The following is an 18127-nucleotide window of genomic DNA, read 5'->3' as shown; positions in this document are numbered from 1 at the left end:
CTTAACTCTGAACTCAAATGTCCTGCATCATTGAAAATGTCTGTCAACGAGATAATACCATGACTATGTAGTTCCTCCTCCTCAAGCTCAATCACTGCATCCTGCAGACATAACTCACTGTTTGACAACATGTCACAGTAGATGGAATACCTCTCAGTGCTGACAAGCCGTCTTACACCAAACAGAGAAAAGTGGTGGTGGTGGTGGGGATAACCTTCCTTGTCAACAGGTCTATGACAATGCCACCCCATCATGACTCACTTCTCAATTCTTCGTTATCATTAGTATAAAGAAGTATCATATTCTATATAATTTAAGTCTTTAAACATAAATCCTCTATGGTGTAGTGGTTAGCAAGTCAGCTTCCCGAGTTGCAGGTTCTAGGCTCGAATCCAAGGCGGTAAAGGTAAGTATTAAAGGTCAGTATCAACAGAACCAGAGGATATTTTTTTTGTATGTAGTGGGTAGACTAGCCCACCACTGCCAGTCACCCTGCCACCGGTCGTCCGGCCGCCACCAATCGCCCAGCCGCCGCCGGTCGCCCCGCCGGTCGCCCCACCACCACTGGTCGCCCAGCTGCTGCCGGTTGCCCCACCACCACCGGTCGCCCAGCTGCCGCCGGTCGCCCTACCACCACCGGTCGCCCTACCACCACCGGTCGCCCCACCGACGGCTGCCATCCCACCACCAACAGTCGACCGGCTGCGGCTGGCAATTGTCCCGCTGGCTGAGCATGAGCATTCTCAATGACCCTAGCTCCTCCTGCCACATGGACCATGCTCACCAGTATTCAGCATGTCTGTGGCAGGACAGTAGGGTCATCCACTCAGTGGTCAGTCAGTCAGTTCAATCACTGATCAGTCACTGTTCAGTCACTGTTCAGTCACTGATCAGTCACTGTTCAGTCACTGTTCAGTCACTGTTCAGTCACTGTTCAGTCAGTGGCACTCAGAATATACTTATAGCTAAACTATATCTAAGGAGATGGTAGGTAATAAGTAAACAGTTTGGAATACAATTAGCTCTTTATTGATCAATTCAACATCCATTTCATTGAAAAGTTTACTACAATCAGGTATATCTCTGTTCCAAAATCCAAGTTTTTTATCATATTGAGTGTGCAGAAAAGTGATTTATCCATGATGTTTCTCCTTGGTCCATGTCAAGCAGGTGATGTCCCAGGTAGTAGACTCCTTTCCCAGCACTAGTCCTTGGCAAGTCTTCTATGTTGTCTGATAGTTTCCGGATGATATTCAGCGATAACTCTAGAACACTGTTTCAGATAGAGACAATACCCTGTCATTGTTGTTGAATCACCTCACAACCTCTTCCCTTCAGGTAATTGATGCTCCTTCGAGTCAAAAGTATAGGTATAGTAGTATTTCTCACCACTACATCATCCTCCTCCTCCTCCTCCTCCTCTTCCTCTTCCTCCTCCTCATCCTCTTTCTCTTCCTCCTCCTCCTCTTCCTCTTCCTCCTCCTCTTCCTCTTCCACCTCTACCTCATTGTTCTCCTCCATATCAGTTTCCTCTTCCTCATCTTCTACATGATCCTCATCCTTCTTCAGATCAAATGGGGAGATTGATGGTAAATTTGTCTCACCATAGTCACCCCACTTTGAGAATAGGAGTACCATCTTCTCTATTGTTCCAGATACACAGATGATCGACAAATTGTCTATTCTCCACAGATGATTCCAGCACAATGAATCTAATCTGCTATGTATCCAATATATTGAATGAAAAAGACTAAGAAATTGTCAAAAACCCACTGATTTATTGATAATTAGAAAGACCGGTTTCGGTTATTACACCATTGTCAATTACCTTAGTTATAAACTTGTTTATAAGAGATTGACAATGGTGTAATAACCGAAACCGGTCTTTCTAATTATCAATAAATCAGTGGTTTTTTGACAATTTCTTAGTCTTTTTCATTCAATATGAATAATTACCACAATATCAACTTCTCAACTACACAAAAAGTATCCAATATATATCCATATTTGTACAGCATTATGATTTTGATTGTACCTCAATATATTACCTAATGTCTAAGGTGTTGCTGTTCTCTGCTTTCTCAAGTAAAGACCTTTACCAACCTTTGATCTCTGCTGTCTCAAGTAAAGACCTGTACCAACCTTTGGTTTCTGATGTCTCAAGTAAAGACCTCGACCTCCTTTCATTGATTTTTCTTTGATGGTTGAATCTTTTGTTTCTTCCCCTTCTCAACCACCCTGCTGACTTCCTTCAGTGATCTTTACATACCTCCCCCAAATTTTGCCTTAGCCTTCATGATGTTGGTGACTGCTAGTGCTGCAGCTTTTTCCAACACCCCTGCATCTTCAGATATCACTCTGTCCCAGGCTCTCTCTGCCAAGATGCTGTCTGCTACTGCTCTGCTTGCTGTATCACCACTCTTGGAATAGGCAATATCATGCTCCTTGCAAGCCTGATCAAGTTTGTTGATTCCTGGATCACCTTGTGCTAATTGCTTCTGAAGTTTTGTTCCTGGTCCACAGTATTGATAGCCAGGGATATGAAGTTCAACTGGTAGAATGTCGATTGCCTTATTGACTATTGTACCAGCAGCTCCCTTGATAGCTGACAGAACACCTCTTCCTCTATAGATCTTCTGACTTTTCTCCTTACTAAAATCACGCCTTGGGGCAATAGATCCTCTCCCAGTCACTTGTCTCTCAGAATGTCTTTGACCACCATCTCTGCTATCATCCAAAAGGCGTTTGATTGTATTCTTATACTTGGCTTTGTTGTAGTTAACAATCTCACCTCTTGGATCATTGTTCTGTCTGTGCACACTGGTCCAGTTCAATATTTCTCCATAAGCCTGTCTGTCAGCGGATTCAACTAATGCACGATTTGGATTCTTCTTGAAAATCAACTCACAAAGTCCCAATGTAGCTGTGAAGGTCTTTTCTTCCTGATCTACAGGGTCAGTCAGCACAATTTCATCACCATTCTCTCCAAAAGTTGAATACTTATTGCCCAGGTAGTAAGCATTGTCTCTCACTCTTGGCCCAAAAGTGTCATCAAAATCGTCATTGTCCTTGCTCAATGATCCTCTAATGTAATCAGCTACCTGTTTTCCAGCTAGATCAGTTTGATCAAGGATATTCTGAACTGTTGTACCATGACTTTCATTCAATAATTGTTCAACATTCTTATCATCATCTTGTCCATCTCCAGACAGCTCCTCATCACTGCTATCATCATATCCTCTACTAATATTATACTCCTCACCCTCATCCCCTTCAAATGCCTGCTTTCCATAGTTGCCGTCCAACTCCTGAGGTGCCTGCCATTGGACTTGAAACTTCTCCAGTTCCATATGATTCAAATGTTGGTGACTCTTCATCAATGCTGGAGAGTTGGAGCTTATGTTTTGCTTTACTTGCACCAGTAAGTCCACGCCTTGTATATGTGGCATCTTTAACAAATGGTGTTGTTGGTGGAGTAGGATATGTGTGGTGTGTTGATGCTGCTGAGAAAGGACGATGTTCTGATGATAACAACTCTGGCTTGGATTGTCTCTGCCTACACTTCACATGCCTGGAGCGCATTTTTATTCTAGGCTTCAGATACCTGGGATGCTTCTTGGATGCTCTTGATGGAGGTAGTTGTGGTTGTTGAACTGGCATCTGTTGGAAGGTTTTGACTAGGTTGACTAGTGGCTCAGCTAGAGGTTTGAAGTGTTCCACATGATTCTCTTCTGCAATCCATCTACCCAGCATGATTTCCTTATGCCTCCTTTTGATTTCACGCTTCAACCTAGCAATCTCCAATATGGTAGGAGCAACCTCCTCCAATGTTGGCTTATGGTTCCTTTGTTTGATATACATACTGGTCAGTGTTTATCAGTATACTGAGGTCTGAGAGTTTGAGCTCCGCTATTTATACATTTTGGACCCATACCAAGTGCCGAGTACTACTGACTGAACAGTGACTGAACAGTGACTGATCAGTGACTGAACAGTGACTGAACAGTGACTGATCAGTGACTGAACAGTGACTGATCAGTGACTGATCAGTAATTGAACTGACTGACTGACCACTGAGTGGATGACCCTACCGTCCTGCCACAGACATGCTGAATACTGGTGAGCATGGTCCATGTGGCAGGAGGAGCTAGGGTCATTGAGAATGCTCATGCTCAGCCGGCGGGACAATTGCCAGCCGCAGCCGGTCAATTGTTGGTGGTGGGATGGCAGCCGTCAGTGGGGCGACCGGTGGTGGTGGGGCGACCGGTGGTGGTGATGCGACCATCGGCGGCCGGGCGACCGGTGGTGGGGCGACCTGCGGGGCGACCGGTGGGGCGACCGGCTGCGGCTAGGCGACCAGCAGGGCGACCGGCAGCGGCCGGGCGACCAGCGGGGCGACCGGTGGTGGGGCGACCGGCGGGGCGACCAGCGGGTGACCGGTGGCGGCCGGGTGACTGGCGGGGACGACCGGTGGTGGGGCGACCGGCGGGGCGACCGGCGGCGGCCGGGCGATCGGTGGCGGCCGGACGACTGGCGGCGGGGTGACTGGCAGTGGTGGGCTAGTCTACCCACTACATACAAAAAATATATCCTCTGGTTCTGTTGATACTGACCTTTAATACTTACCTTTACCGCCTTGGATTCGAGCCTAGAACCTCCAACTCGGGAAGCTGACTTGCTAACCACTACACCATAGAGGATTTATGTTTAAAGACTTAAATTATATAGAATATGATACTTCTTTATACTAACGATAACAAAGAATTGAGAAGTGAGTCATGATGGGGTGGCATTGTCATAGACCTGTTGACAAGGAAGGTTATCCCCACCACCACCACCACTTTTCTCTATTTGGTATAAGATGGCTTGTCAGCACTGAGAGGTATTTCATCTACTGTGACATGTTGTCAAACAGTGAGCTATGTCTGTGGGATGCAGTGATTGAGCTTGAGGAGGAGGAACTACATAGTCATGGTATTATCTCATTGACAGACATTTTCAACGATGCAGGACATTTGAGTTCAGAGTTTAGGGTCCAGTGTCCAGAAGTCTAGAGTTCAGAGCCCCGAGTCCAGAGTCCAGAAGTCCAGCATTCAGAACCTGAGTCCAGAGTCCAGAGTTCAGAGCCCCAAGTCCCGATTTATTCCCGATTTTATGTGTTTTTTATTATTATTATTTTTTTTCCCATTTATTCCCGATTTTATGTGTTTTTTATTATTGTTTTTTTTCCCCATTTATTCCTGATTTTAAATGTTTTTAATTTTTTTTCCCATCTATTCCCGATTTTATGAGTTTTTTTTATAATTTTTTTTTAATATTTTTTTTTTTTAATTTTTTTTTTGTACTGGTGGCACACACACGTACTGGCGGCACGACTGCACAAGACACAATGTCCCACTCCTTGCAGAACAACTCCTTTTATAGCCTACAGTTCAAGATCCCCAGATCCCCAATGATTTATTCTCGATTTTATGTGTTTTTTTTTTTGTTTTTCAATTTTTTTTTCTGACCTTGAGGTTAGGTTTGGTTGGCTTGGATGACCTTGAGGTTAGGTTTGGTTGACCTAGATGACCTTGAGGTTAGGTTTGGTTGACCTAGATGACCTTGAGGTTAGGTTTGGTTGACCTAGATGACCTTGAGGTTAGGTTTGGTAGACCTAGATGACCTTGAGGTTAGGTTTGGTTGACCTTGATGACCTTGAGGTTAGGTTTGGTTGACCTGGATGACCTTGAGGTTAGGTTTGGTCGACTTGGGTGACCTTGAGGTTAATGGGGAGTCTGGCACACTTGTGTGCCAGACTCCCCATTTCTATTCTACTATTAATTAACAAAACAATACTATTATTATTTTCATATTTAAAATAAATATATTATTAAAAATATTTATCAATTATCGAAACAATATTATTGAGGTTAAGTGGTGTTAAATATGTTATTTTAAAACTAAGGGCCGACCATTTTGAAGTTTATCCATAACATGATACTATTTCTTTATTTCTTAGGTAGAAAGCAATAATAGAAACAGATGTTCCTTTTTTAATTCCACCCTTATGATTTGGTGATTTTTTTATGAAATCGTATGTACCATTAATGAAGTTTGAACATTAATTCTGAAAAATCTAGAATGAAAATTGAAATTTGGGCTTCTTGGTGCACGAGATTGATATTTTTAGAATCTATGTATCATTCTTGTTTTTCCGGTATGCAATCCACAAGTTGACATGTTTTGATGCGAACAAAAGAACACACGAACAAACACAACCCTACTCTCTCTTATTATATAGATTACCCAAATAGCAATTTTAATATTAACTCGATAAACTCAAGCTAAGTTTAGCTGACGTTGCCCATGAGTTTCATTCAATATTTGATTGATTCATTAATTCATACAAATACTTATCAAAATAATTGTGAGACAGGAAACAGGCGAATCCTTGACCATTTCTCTCCTGTATTGAGATGCATAACATAGTCCGTAATAATGCTGGATTTACTTTTCACGTTTCAACTCAATATTTCAACCTTTTCGGAGTCATGTGGTGATTAGAGTGTAATATATATATATATATATATATATATATATATATATATATTCATAGGCCAAAGTTAGAAAAAACATAATTTTACACTTAATATGTTAAATACTAATGGAATCTAGTAAGTTGTGGAGCCACTGACATGCATCTTCTCCAGCATCATGAGCTTGTGTCAGCCCTCCATGATAGGAGTGTTGTGGACACTCAGATATTACGTGATTCATTGATTGAATTTGTCCACATTGGCGCAGAGGATCAGAGGTGTATCCCCATGCTGTCATCAGCTCAGCACACCTTCCCACCTGCGTCCTGAACCGGTTAAGGCCACACCACTCTCTACGTCTCAGCTGGGTGCCAGGAACAATGTCATTAGGGTCATCCACAAGGCCTCTCCCTGCAACCATCTCAGTCTCCATAACTCCCTCGCACTTCTTATTTCCCTCTGCTCATCCAGTCTCAAGTATCTTCTTGACTTGAGGCGCCTTGGTGGAGGGTTAGCCAAATCTCTAGAAACTGGGAGATCCTCATGAATGTGTTGCAAGTGGGAAATGAACTTGTTCTTCTTCTCCAACCTTCTGAGATCTGGAGGCATGATGTTACTAAGCACAGGCAACCACTCAGTCTCTGTTGGTCTCAATGTCCCACTAATCTTCCTCATAGTTTCATTGAAAACTGTATCAATTTTCAACGTGCCCAGACAGAAGAGCAGTACTCCCCTGTACTGTACAGAAGTGCAAGACTTGATGTTCGAAGGGCATTCATGTCACAACCCCAGGTTGTTCCCGCAAGTTTGCTGATGATATGTAGCCTTGTCTTCAGTTTATCTCTCAACCCCTGCAGATGTTGTCGATATGTGAGGGATCTATCAAGTCTGACTCCTAGGTAACGGGGAGCTTCCTGATGAGATATTCTTTTGCCACATAGCCTGAGATCAATTGTCTTTTTTGCATGCTGGTTACTGAGATGGAATATTGTTGAGACAGTTTTAGACGGGTTTGGCTTCAAAAACCACTGCTGGAAGTATTCTGCCATTATTTCTAAATCCTCATTCAACACAATTTGGAGCTGTTCAAAATTTCGTCCTTGTGAAACAAGCCCAATGTCATTATTTTACATTATGTCATTACAAAGAGTGTAATATTTTTGTGTTTTATCTAGTTTTTCAACTGTCAAAATTTGAAAATTCTTAGTTTTTGTTGTTTTTAAGTGAAAATGGACTAAATTTCAGAAAAGTGAAATCATAACCCTATTTCGAACTTTCAAAATGTAATCTAAATTTGGGAGAGAAATAGTACAAGGAGTAACCTTAGTTTTTCTCTCCCGGTCAATCCTCTCTTGTAAAAATAATAAATAAATATTGATTCACTATGAATCCACCTACTTATTAGAAAAGTAATAAAAAAATTTGGAGCGATATAAATAAAATTATAAATGAGTCATGAATATATTGATAATGCTTATTTCTTAGGCTAACTTGATATTATTCTGATTTATAAACTCACTTGAATTAGTGTCCTGAACTCTTGAGCATGTTTAGGAGAAAGATGTCCTAGATTTATGAACCTGTTGACAAGTAGTTGATAGTCATCATAAGATACAACACCGTCTTTGTTTATATCGAGAATTCCATGGAACGTTCGCATTTTCCTTCTCCAGAATTCAACTCCATCCTTAAAACAATTGATAATTCAATTTTACTATAAATGTATCATTAAACTTGAGGGTCCAGGCAAAGCAACAGGTTTACTACATTATTAATATGGAGAAGAAGAAATACTAGAGAATACAAAACAGAGGAAAGTGATAGAAAGCACATTAAAAATTGAATTATAAACAAATTCATACCGTAGGGATAAGAAGAAATAAGCAATATGAAGAATTCTTAACAGAACAAAAAAGTGTGAATTATTGACGAAAATTACAAAACTGTCTGGACAAAATAAAGTAAAATGTGATCCCGAATAACTGAAATTAAAAAATCTACGGGGAATGAATGAATGAATCGATTTATTTTTATGAGTAGAGCTGAAGAGCTTTTTTCTCAGCCATATCCACAGAACAGGATGCCTACTAGTTTACATAGCTACTAGCTAGGGCAGAAAATTATAAGAATAACTTATATCCATAATACATCTTCGTAGTAAAAATGTTAATAAATGTGATCAAGTAGAAGCCATAACAATTCAAAGGAACAAATGAAAATAAATTATAAATAGCTACTAAAAATTAATGTGCAATCCAAAGCAGTTCAGGAAAAAAATGTTTAATAATTCACAGGTTTTACTTTGAGTAATGAAAATAACAAAAAGAAATTAACTACAGGAGCACTTTGACATTAAATTATTTAAAAGGAAGTAATAGGAGAGGAAAAGGAAGAAGATACTATTTCCACTATTAAAAATGAGCTTTTAGTTGTTAAGTTCGTTTTCAATAAAGAAATAATCACAATGTGATGGTATACAATGTACAAGCAAACAGGATAGTATGTAGAATGAAGTGTTCAAATGAGATTAAGAATGGGTAGTACCTATACAAGCAAATAAAAAGCTGGACAAGACCTAGTACCATTGATTTACATACACTTTCGAAACATTCACCTCATAAATTTGCAAAATTAATTCTCATCAAATTGTCAAGAGTTCTTGGATGGATCAGGTACTAACTTCGTATTCCCAAAAAGATTTTGATTTTGACAAAGAGTTAACAGTATTATACTTCTTAGTAGTTTATTATTGTAAAGACTCGCCTTCTTCACGTATGTATCAAATTCAGTATCTGAATCTGAATCAGAGTCTGATAGCTCTTTACGGTGAGATTTATTTTGTAGGTTGGCAGAACTTGCACTAGCACTAGCACTGGCGCTTGGGTAGCCCTGAGCTGCCTTCACACTTGAGAAATCCTGTCAAACAAAAATAATGCAACATTATCAATTTGAGACAATTTTTATGAGGTAGCTAACAACCGATTCAAGTAATCATTAAAATTATTACTTTTGATATATCGTGCAATGATTATGAAGACATAGACACAGATAGGTTTAAACACACTTGAAAACTTACATGATTCAGGATATTTCGGTGACTGTGTCACCTTCTTCAACTGGTCTTTAATTGTAGTGGTGCTTTTGTTGATACTGTTCAAACTTCGATCGTTGAGACCACATAGTATGTAGTGAGAATGACAACCTCACTTGTGAACAAGGATGGTTGAAGCTAAACACTAACCTGGGTCAACCTTCATCAAGTAACACATCTAGTTTATGCTAACAAATAGGCCTAACCCATGCGCTGACACAACAGCTCTCAAATGCACCACTACTGGGAGTGTGAATGGAACCATCAATGAATTCCAACCCCCTGCATACCTTAACTTTTTATATGTTGTGTAAATGTACTTTGTATAAGTACTCCTCTCTCTCCAGATATGACTTGAAAACTCACATCCATTCATACAGCAAATATAGTAGCATATCTTTACAATACTTAAATACATTTTCTCGTCTCTTTCCTAATTCACTCATCGATAACTTAATTCAAACCTACTGTGAGGTCCATTACATCCTTTGTACCATTGAGGAGAAAAAACTACAATAAAAATATATAGGCTATATTATATACAATAGAAGTCATGACAAGAAATATTCCCTTCAAACGCGTTTTTCTTAGAGTGTATTTACTTTTGTTGTATCAACATCCTTTTATATATTTAGAATAAGGTTCACATTCAAATTGGGTTAGGAATTTCAAAACACATTTTTATTATATGAACAGTAAAAACTTGGGAGAGGAATTAACAATATCTAAAATTTGGAAGTGAAATAGCACAAGGTTACCTTATTTTTATCTCCATATAATTTCTATGATGTACTTATCGTATGGATGAATAAAGAATAAAAGATGAACACTGATTGTAGGATATTTCATACATATAATTCAACAAACATTAAAAACTACTATGAAGTTTAATATTGATCAAGAATAGAAAAAAATGTTTAAAGCCTCTAATCAAATATTGTTCTTAGCATAAACCAAATAGACTTCTTCTATACAGTAATTTATTTCCAATCTCTTCTATGCATGTTCGAAAAATTATTATTCCACTTAATGGGAATGTAATTTATATTTGTTGAAAAAATTAACATTCATACTCAATAAGAGATTTCGAATGTTTATTCAATTCAATAGCTTGTGCAAGGAGCTCACAATATTTTCCTTTAATAATTGATTTCCTTCATTAATAACTTTTATTTCGTCAAACTAAGTAACTAATGTATTTCAGTTTAAGAACATTATATCCTATCTATTATCTCCCACCAAACTAAATCTCATAAGAACTTGATGATGTGTGCAAGAAATACACAAAATTCACCTTGGATTAACTTTCAGATTGTTAGGCTCACCTGTAAAAGGTATCTTGATTATTCCTTTTTCAAATCATTATTATATAGAATAATAACTTCACTTGAACTAACCGTACGGTACATGCAGTTTAAAAGCATATTATGATAGGACGACTGCTATACTATTTGAAAACTATAGTAGTTATATACATTATATAGTTCTATACAAGTTATAAATTTTAGATTAGCAAACTCTGATACATTGTAGATGATGAATAGTCAAAACATTATTGCAGTTTGAAAGCAATTGAATGTTTACAGGAAATGCTACTCAGTCGAAGAATATTTCCGCAAACAACAACCACAGTGGCACAGTAACATCATCAATTTGCTTCAGTGGCTTCTAAATAGAACCAAGAGAAGATACCAACATTTCGATTGAGCTTAAGTCGAAATAAACATCTTAAACCTCCACAAACTTTTCAAGAGTCCATTATCATAAAATGGTAGACTCTTATCAGGGTGAGAAAAATGAGAGGAGAAGAAGAATAGAATTTTCTTCACATTTTCATTAGTCTTCTATTATTGAACACGGTGAGTTTTTAAGTGTCATTCTTATATGTGTTTCTACCATTTAATTCTTTCTATACTTTTTCATATTACTGAGGATGATATCCTTTCAAGTACTAGGATTGTGTGGTATTCTAATAGAAGAGGTGAATCAACCTTCAGTTTTAGGTGGGCTCCTAACCACCAGGAAGTGGTTTTGAAGCTCATAATTTTTAGTTATAGTTACTTACGTATCGATATAGTCTTTTATTTAGACTTTATAAACGCCAACCTGCTTGCTATGGGATAAATATTTTACTATTAAAAACCTTTCCAAGCATACATAAAGTTCTCAATTGTTGCAAACCGGTTTTAATTTTCTACATCTTCATCTGATTACTGAGTTGGTTAGAATCCCACCAAGCAAATTGTAGTTTTTTATGGCAATCTCATCTCTTTTTGCACGGACAAGTAGAACCTTACTATCTAGCTTGTTGTCAATCACTGATTTATCCTATCAACATACAAAGTAGTGAGGCTATAGCTTATATACAAAAGATGTAGTTGTTCTAATAGATCGAAGCAACATATCATGTTGCATGACCATCGGTTACATTCAATTTCGATTGTTGATCCTTTTAAATCATGCAACTGGATCTAAACACGTTTCCGACATTCTTCCATTGAAAGTCTACTTCCAATCCAATATCCACAGCCTATCTAAAATCCACAGCTCATGAAGTGAAGGTTATTCTACAATGAATAAACTAGGTTGAGGCCTATCATTGAATATCACAGAAAAGGCAATGAGCAAAGCTGTTGCAAGATATCATAATAAAAAGTATCGGGAATAAATATAACTCTTCCAAATACCCTTCAATATTGAAAGCAGGTTCTATAGTCTATAGTGGAGTGGCAAGAACCTTGACTTTGAAGCATTGGTCAAAGTCCTTGTTGTGCTCAGAGCCATGGAGAGGGGTAAGTAGTGAAGTATTATTTCCAATGGAAGCTCTGTGATTATTTTGATTCCGAGGTTTAGGGCAGTGGTGGTTTCACCTATGTAAAAAGCAGGACAGAAGTTGCAGGAAAGGAGGTAGATGGAGTTTTTGGAGATGCAATTACTGGATTGATGGATTTGATGGATGTAGTTGGTGATTGGACTAGTAAAGGAAATAGAGGGATTAATGAAAGGGCAGGTTTTACAACGGGGGCGCTTGCAGGGTAGGGTACCAGGTTCTTCAGAGGTGGGTGATCGGTTTTTGCGCTTCGAATTTACTTAAGATTTTAATGTTGCTTATAAATGAGAGAGCAAAAAAGCAAAAACCGAACACCCAGGTACCTCTGATGAGTAAATTTCAGTTGTAGGATATTATTTTAATGATCCTTTCTCACGTAAATAGTAAATATCACTATTGGAATGTCTTATTTCATTAGATCAGTTTCATTAAACAGTAAACAACATCTATTAGTGTTATATATAATATTATATTAATATATTAACGACACAGATAGATTAAAAACATTCCAGTAGTGATTTACTATATACGTAAGAAAGAATCATTATATCCTACAACTACATGATTAAAATTTGTTTGATCATTTGATTTAGAGTCAATTATTATAAAATTTTATTTGTATTTTATACGGGTTTTTAAGAAAAGAAACCATATCCCCATTAATTTATTGGCAACGCGCCACCTTCAACCTTCAACACACCCAGAACCTGACAGAAGTCGACAGCGATTATATCTATTTATTTTAAAGTAGATACGATTTTGTAGGAATATAATTTTTAGAAATACCGTAATTTATTTGCTCATAGAAAGATGTTAATGAGTTTCAAAGTTAATTTTCCTAAAATGCTTGAGACAGATGTATAATAAAAATAAAATTGGATGAAAATAATTATACAACTGTGCTTTTAGAATTTTAAGTTTGTTTTTTGGTCCTGCAAATTAATTCTTTAATATGTGAATATTTCCTATTTTAGTGATAATAATGTGAAATATTTCTTCTATGTTTGGTTTTGAAGCATCTAAATTTTAAAATCTACTTTGTGAAAATAATTAAGGACTGAAAATTTTGTAAACTGAACAACTACAAGACTTAACCTATTTCGGACTATGTGTAGGCCTAACCTTTATCTAAATTTGGGAGAGGCATAGTACAAGGTTACCTTATTTTTTCACTTCCTATCATTTTGATGATGTACTTATTGTATGAATAAGAAAGAATAAAGAATAGTAACCTTTTAAAAACACTTTTTACTCATTTATTAAAATTAATAAACAAATGATTAATATGAACTTGTTATTAATCATTATTAATAATTTTTTTTTATTTAAAGGAGTTTATTTTTTGAAATGAGTAACACGTGTTTTTCGAAGAGTTTACTATTCTCAGTTCATTTTATACTTATTACTAGAAGTAGTCTTTGTTATTTATAACAATGTACAAATATGTATGAAAGAACAGTGTACAAAGACGGACACTGGAATTATATTAAAAATATTTAAAAGAGACTATAAATAATTATTGAATGCACTAGTCTGTTTGTTATAGCTGGTTGCTGAGCGGTGAAAGTTGATTTGTATTTCGGTTGACCTTTTACGTGTGTTTAGTTTATGGGCCTCTAGGCTAGACCTAGACTTGTCCTTGGGCTGTCCTTCATAATAGGATACTCTAACGCTGCTAATAGTGCACATGATGATGATAGTATACTAGGTCTACATTATTACTCCATTAATAGCTAGTGGATTATATAATAGATGGTAAAAACGATTGAATGGTATCGGAGCAATCAGTTTCTGTTTATTGAATCTATTTTTATTATTATTGGCTAAGAATTTAAGATTACATTTTTAATTGTTTTATGTGTTCATATTATTGTATGTAAATATGCTTGAATAGCCTGTGGTTTTCTTGTAAACTACGGCCGTAGAAAATCAACTTATTCTTTTCTTGTATTGTCCTATTGTTGTATTGACTCCTCCTCTAAACACGCACTTATTCCATATTAGAGGAGTAATTTCCATTGTAAAATGTACACTTTCTGATAATAAAATTAATTTGAATTGAATAGGCTGTAGGTTTGAATAACGACGATTAATAAGAGACGTGCGTCTGTTACTTCCGTTGGACGGGTGACCAGACAACTTGAACCAGCTCCGCTTAATAACTCTCTTAGGTTTCAAAATGGCTTTCCATTGGTTGAAGCTGGAAAGGTATTTTCATTCCTTACTGATAAAACTTACACGCTAACCACCTCAGTAAAAAATAAATAAATACATTGAAATAATGTAGGGAACGTAAGAGCAACTGATCACATATAAAAGTTGAAAGTTTCAATTCTCTATCTCAAGCTCTACGTGAATGTCGTCAATATGAAATCTCCACTAATTTCATCACTGTCAACTTCAGAACCCACCATTGTCACTGTGCAACTTTGCGTTGCGAGACAATCTATCTCAATAATATTTTTTACATTTTTTTTGATAAATATCTCTCATATTAAGTTTGTGGTTTATATTTTTCTGAAATTTTATCGTATAGAATTAGAATTCGAAACTGCAAATTGAAAAAACTTCTTTTTATTCCATATCCAACTGAAATTTCTGTTTTTCATTTAAAAAATAGAATCGTGATTCTGATTATTCATGTTAAACAATTCAAAAATATATTATAATTCCATGGGCTACCAAAAGTATACATTTAAATATATTTGGAATAAAGAACTCAAGAGCAATTCATTCTTGCTGGAATAGAATGCAAATCGCAAAATGATAATGATGTATGATCATATTATTAAGAGAATACCGTATGTCACGGTCTTGAGTTTGAGCATGCACTCACATACTCTATCAATATATACTATAAATTATTCAATTGTGGGGACCAACCACTTGTCAATTGTTAACGAGCGATATGAAATGAGAACAGATCACAGATGGAATTAATCAAACGTCTACCCCTCCATAACACTTTCTCACTTTTTCTCTCTGTTTTGGTTCTTCTCCTTCTTTCTTATTCGCTCCACGCTCACCCTTCCAACAGCTATTGTATTCGCAACCTAGCAGGTGACCCAATCACTATGGATATGGATAGACTACAAATTTATATTTCAAACATCAGACTTCATTTATCTAAGAACCCAAAAAACTGAGTATTTGTTAAGTTAATCGAATGAATAGAATTTATTAAAGTTCCAATTTTAAAATCTTTATCTCACAAAAAATCATAATCACCAATTCACTTCATCGTTATTAATAAAGCATATCATTTTCAAATTTCTCAACATCCTCGAATCTTTTCTCTACTGGTTCGAACAGTATTCAGTACCGGTACAGTATTCGGTACGATACTGTTAGAAATCAGATAAAAACTTTTTCGGGTTCTGTCATGTCAACACTAATTACCTAAAAATGAAGAAATAGTTTCCAATTATTACAATAATGTTATGAAAACACACAATATGTCAAGCAGCTCAATATAAGGAAATATTATAGATGTAAAATATCAATCCTACAATACTGAAAAAAGATCCCTTAAATTCAGATAAAAATTGAATGAGCTTATCTTGAAGACAAGTAGCCTATCACCAAAGACAATATGATACTATTATTCTATCCCTATTACGTACGAGGTAAACTATACACATAGACTTGGAACTCATGTAAATATTTATTGTCATTCTACAAGTCAATGTGATAATGGTAGAGCAAATGTACAGAGTGATAAGCTTGTAGTGATAAAATAATTTTCATCATACGGATTTTCATATAACACAAAACGTATGAAAAGAGTGTTTGTAGGCCTATAAATAATTTTTCTAATAAGTGGAGTTTTAATATAATATTATTTTTTATGGAATAAAAGTAATAATACTTTATGTATGGCTTCGTATACAGAGTGTCTCACGAAAGATGTAACAGCCGGATACCATAGATTCTATGTCACTAGAAGTTGGAGAGCGCTGGCCGCTTCAAAACTGCAACATCACGCCTCTGTATTCCTCCCGCTGTGTGCTTTCTCTGCTGCGCATGTCCATCCCAAATAAGAAGTAATTTTGTACAGAGTATAGACATTTTTTGTTGCAAACTTCATGTAAAATATATAGTGTTCGGCTGTTACACCTTTCGTGGAACACCTTGAATGAATTAATAAACTATTAATATGATTAATTATTTATTGATAAAAATTATAATCATTCAATTATTATATATTATTGAAGTTTAGCACCCAAAGTTTCCATAGCCAACTTATATTAATATACCAATAAGATTTGTTATAGTTATAAGCTATCATACTGTGAAATTTATGAGGTGGGGAAGTAGAAGTAGTATACATCATTACAGTTCCCAACAGAGCACCAATAATTTTTCGTGGGAAACTTGGTTACATGATATTGGGGAATCATTCAAATTTCAAAAGCAGCATATAAACTTACTGTGACTGTGATTGGATATAAGATGAGTTATATTGGATAAAAGATGATGATATAAGATAACCTACTTAACAAGGGTTGAGAAACGGAGCTAGTTATAGTTAGATTGCAAGTAGTTTTCAAGGCAGGACTTGAAAAGTGGCATTTATTAATAGATATGGATGGATGCAATTTTACCTGAATCTGCTGGTATAATGCAGCAGCATTTCTTGCACTTGCACTTTTCAGCACACTCGATGCAGAGGATCGAGCACACAGTTTAAATAACGTGTTGAAAGCCATGCTCACGTTAGGCTTATTTTGGTTTTCAATCACAAAGTTAACAGTCTCAGTCTCAGTGTTGGGGTTGTGTGCAAGTTACTGCAACAACTGCACTAAGCAGCTGTTTAAATTAAATACCACGGCACAATACCACTTGTGAATTTCCAATTCGAATGTCCAATACACATTACAGTCTCACTAGAAAATCATTTATTGAGTTGGACAAGTCAGTTTATTAAATCACACACTACTTTAGTAGAATTGCGCTAGTGAAACGATGTGAAGACGTGAAGAGCTGAGGAGCGCAGCACTGAATCGAGCAATCGAGGGTGAGAAACTGGTTGCCTGATGAATTTTGGGTTCTATCTACGCATGCGCAGTGCGCACAACGACTGGAAACAGTTTGTCTGAACTGATCAGTAAACAGGGAATTTCCTGAATGAAGTTGGAGGCAGCTCAGTAGGCCTAATCGTCGTTATCAGTCAACCAAACAGGTCTAAGTAAAACTATGTAGAATGAAAAGCAAAAGTTTTGATTCGGATAACAGGAGATAAATTATTGAGGCCTGTAGCCGTAGGCCTAATTCGATTTGAAAAAATAACTGCCTATGTGATTCAATAATAATCCTCTCTAATATTGTTTTGTTCATGCAGTTCAAATGAGGAAATAGGATTGTTTATAAATAGGAAATGATAATGATGGCTGTTTGTTATGAATTCATAACAGAGAATCATGTTTGAATTTATTATCATCATCCATTATGCAAAGAAGAATATTTTTCTTTGTTTCATTAATTAATATGGAATTGGTTACCCATATTAAATTAGAGAGCCGATAGATACAATTTATAGAAGAGCTGAGAAATGGAATGTAGAAGTTTCATATTCCAATAATGATTTTCTCCCACATTCCATAAACTATCGTTGCTAAGTATAAATACAAAGAATTTGTATCTAAGGATTAGGTACAAATAAGCCTATTCCGAACTGAAGTAAAAGTA

At 36.5% G+C, this 18127-nt stretch overlaps 2 protein-coding genes across 2 annotated transcripts in view; both read right to left on the bottom strand.

Moving 5' to 3' along the window:
* The window catches only part of LOC111053129 (sarcoplasmic calcium-binding protein), a 33249-nt gene extending 15683 nt beyond the window's left edge, over positions 1-17566 (bottom strand). Inside the window, exons 1-3 of the mRNA XM_022339973.2 lie at positions 17044-17566; positions 9282-9434; positions 8038-8205 (exon numbers count right to left, since the gene is read on the bottom strand). Of these exons, the coding sequence (XP_022195665.1) occupies positions 8038-8205; positions 9282-9434; positions 17044-17148 (426 nt within the window). The 5' untranslated portion in view covers positions 17149-17566. The remainder of the gene's footprint in view (positions 1-8037; positions 8206-9281; positions 9435-17043) is intronic.
* Positions 931-2114, bottom strand: LOC120354346 (histone H3.v1-like). The gene is made up of 2 exons (XM_039441358.1): positions 1998-2114; positions 931-1735 (listed from the first exon to the last, which is right to left on the bottom strand). The coding sequence occupies exons 1-2, from the start codon at positions 2003-2005 to the stop codon at positions 1300-1302; spliced, it is 444 nt and encodes a 147-aa protein (XP_039297292.1). The 5' UTR covers positions 2006-2114; the 3' UTR covers positions 931-1299.
* Positions 17567-18127: the final 561 nt, after the last annotated feature.

The sequence above is a fragment of the Nilaparvata lugens genome, chromosome X, assembly GCF_014356525.2.
Source record: "Nilaparvata lugens isolate BPH chromosome X, ASM1435652v1, whole genome shotgun sequence".
In the NCBI taxonomy this organism is placed as follows: Eukaryota; Metazoa; Arthropoda; class Insecta; order Hemiptera; family Delphacidae; genus Nilaparvata; species Nilaparvata lugens.
Note: the sequence above shows the minus strand (reverse complement) of the source record. Positions and strands in the feature narration are given on the sequence as shown.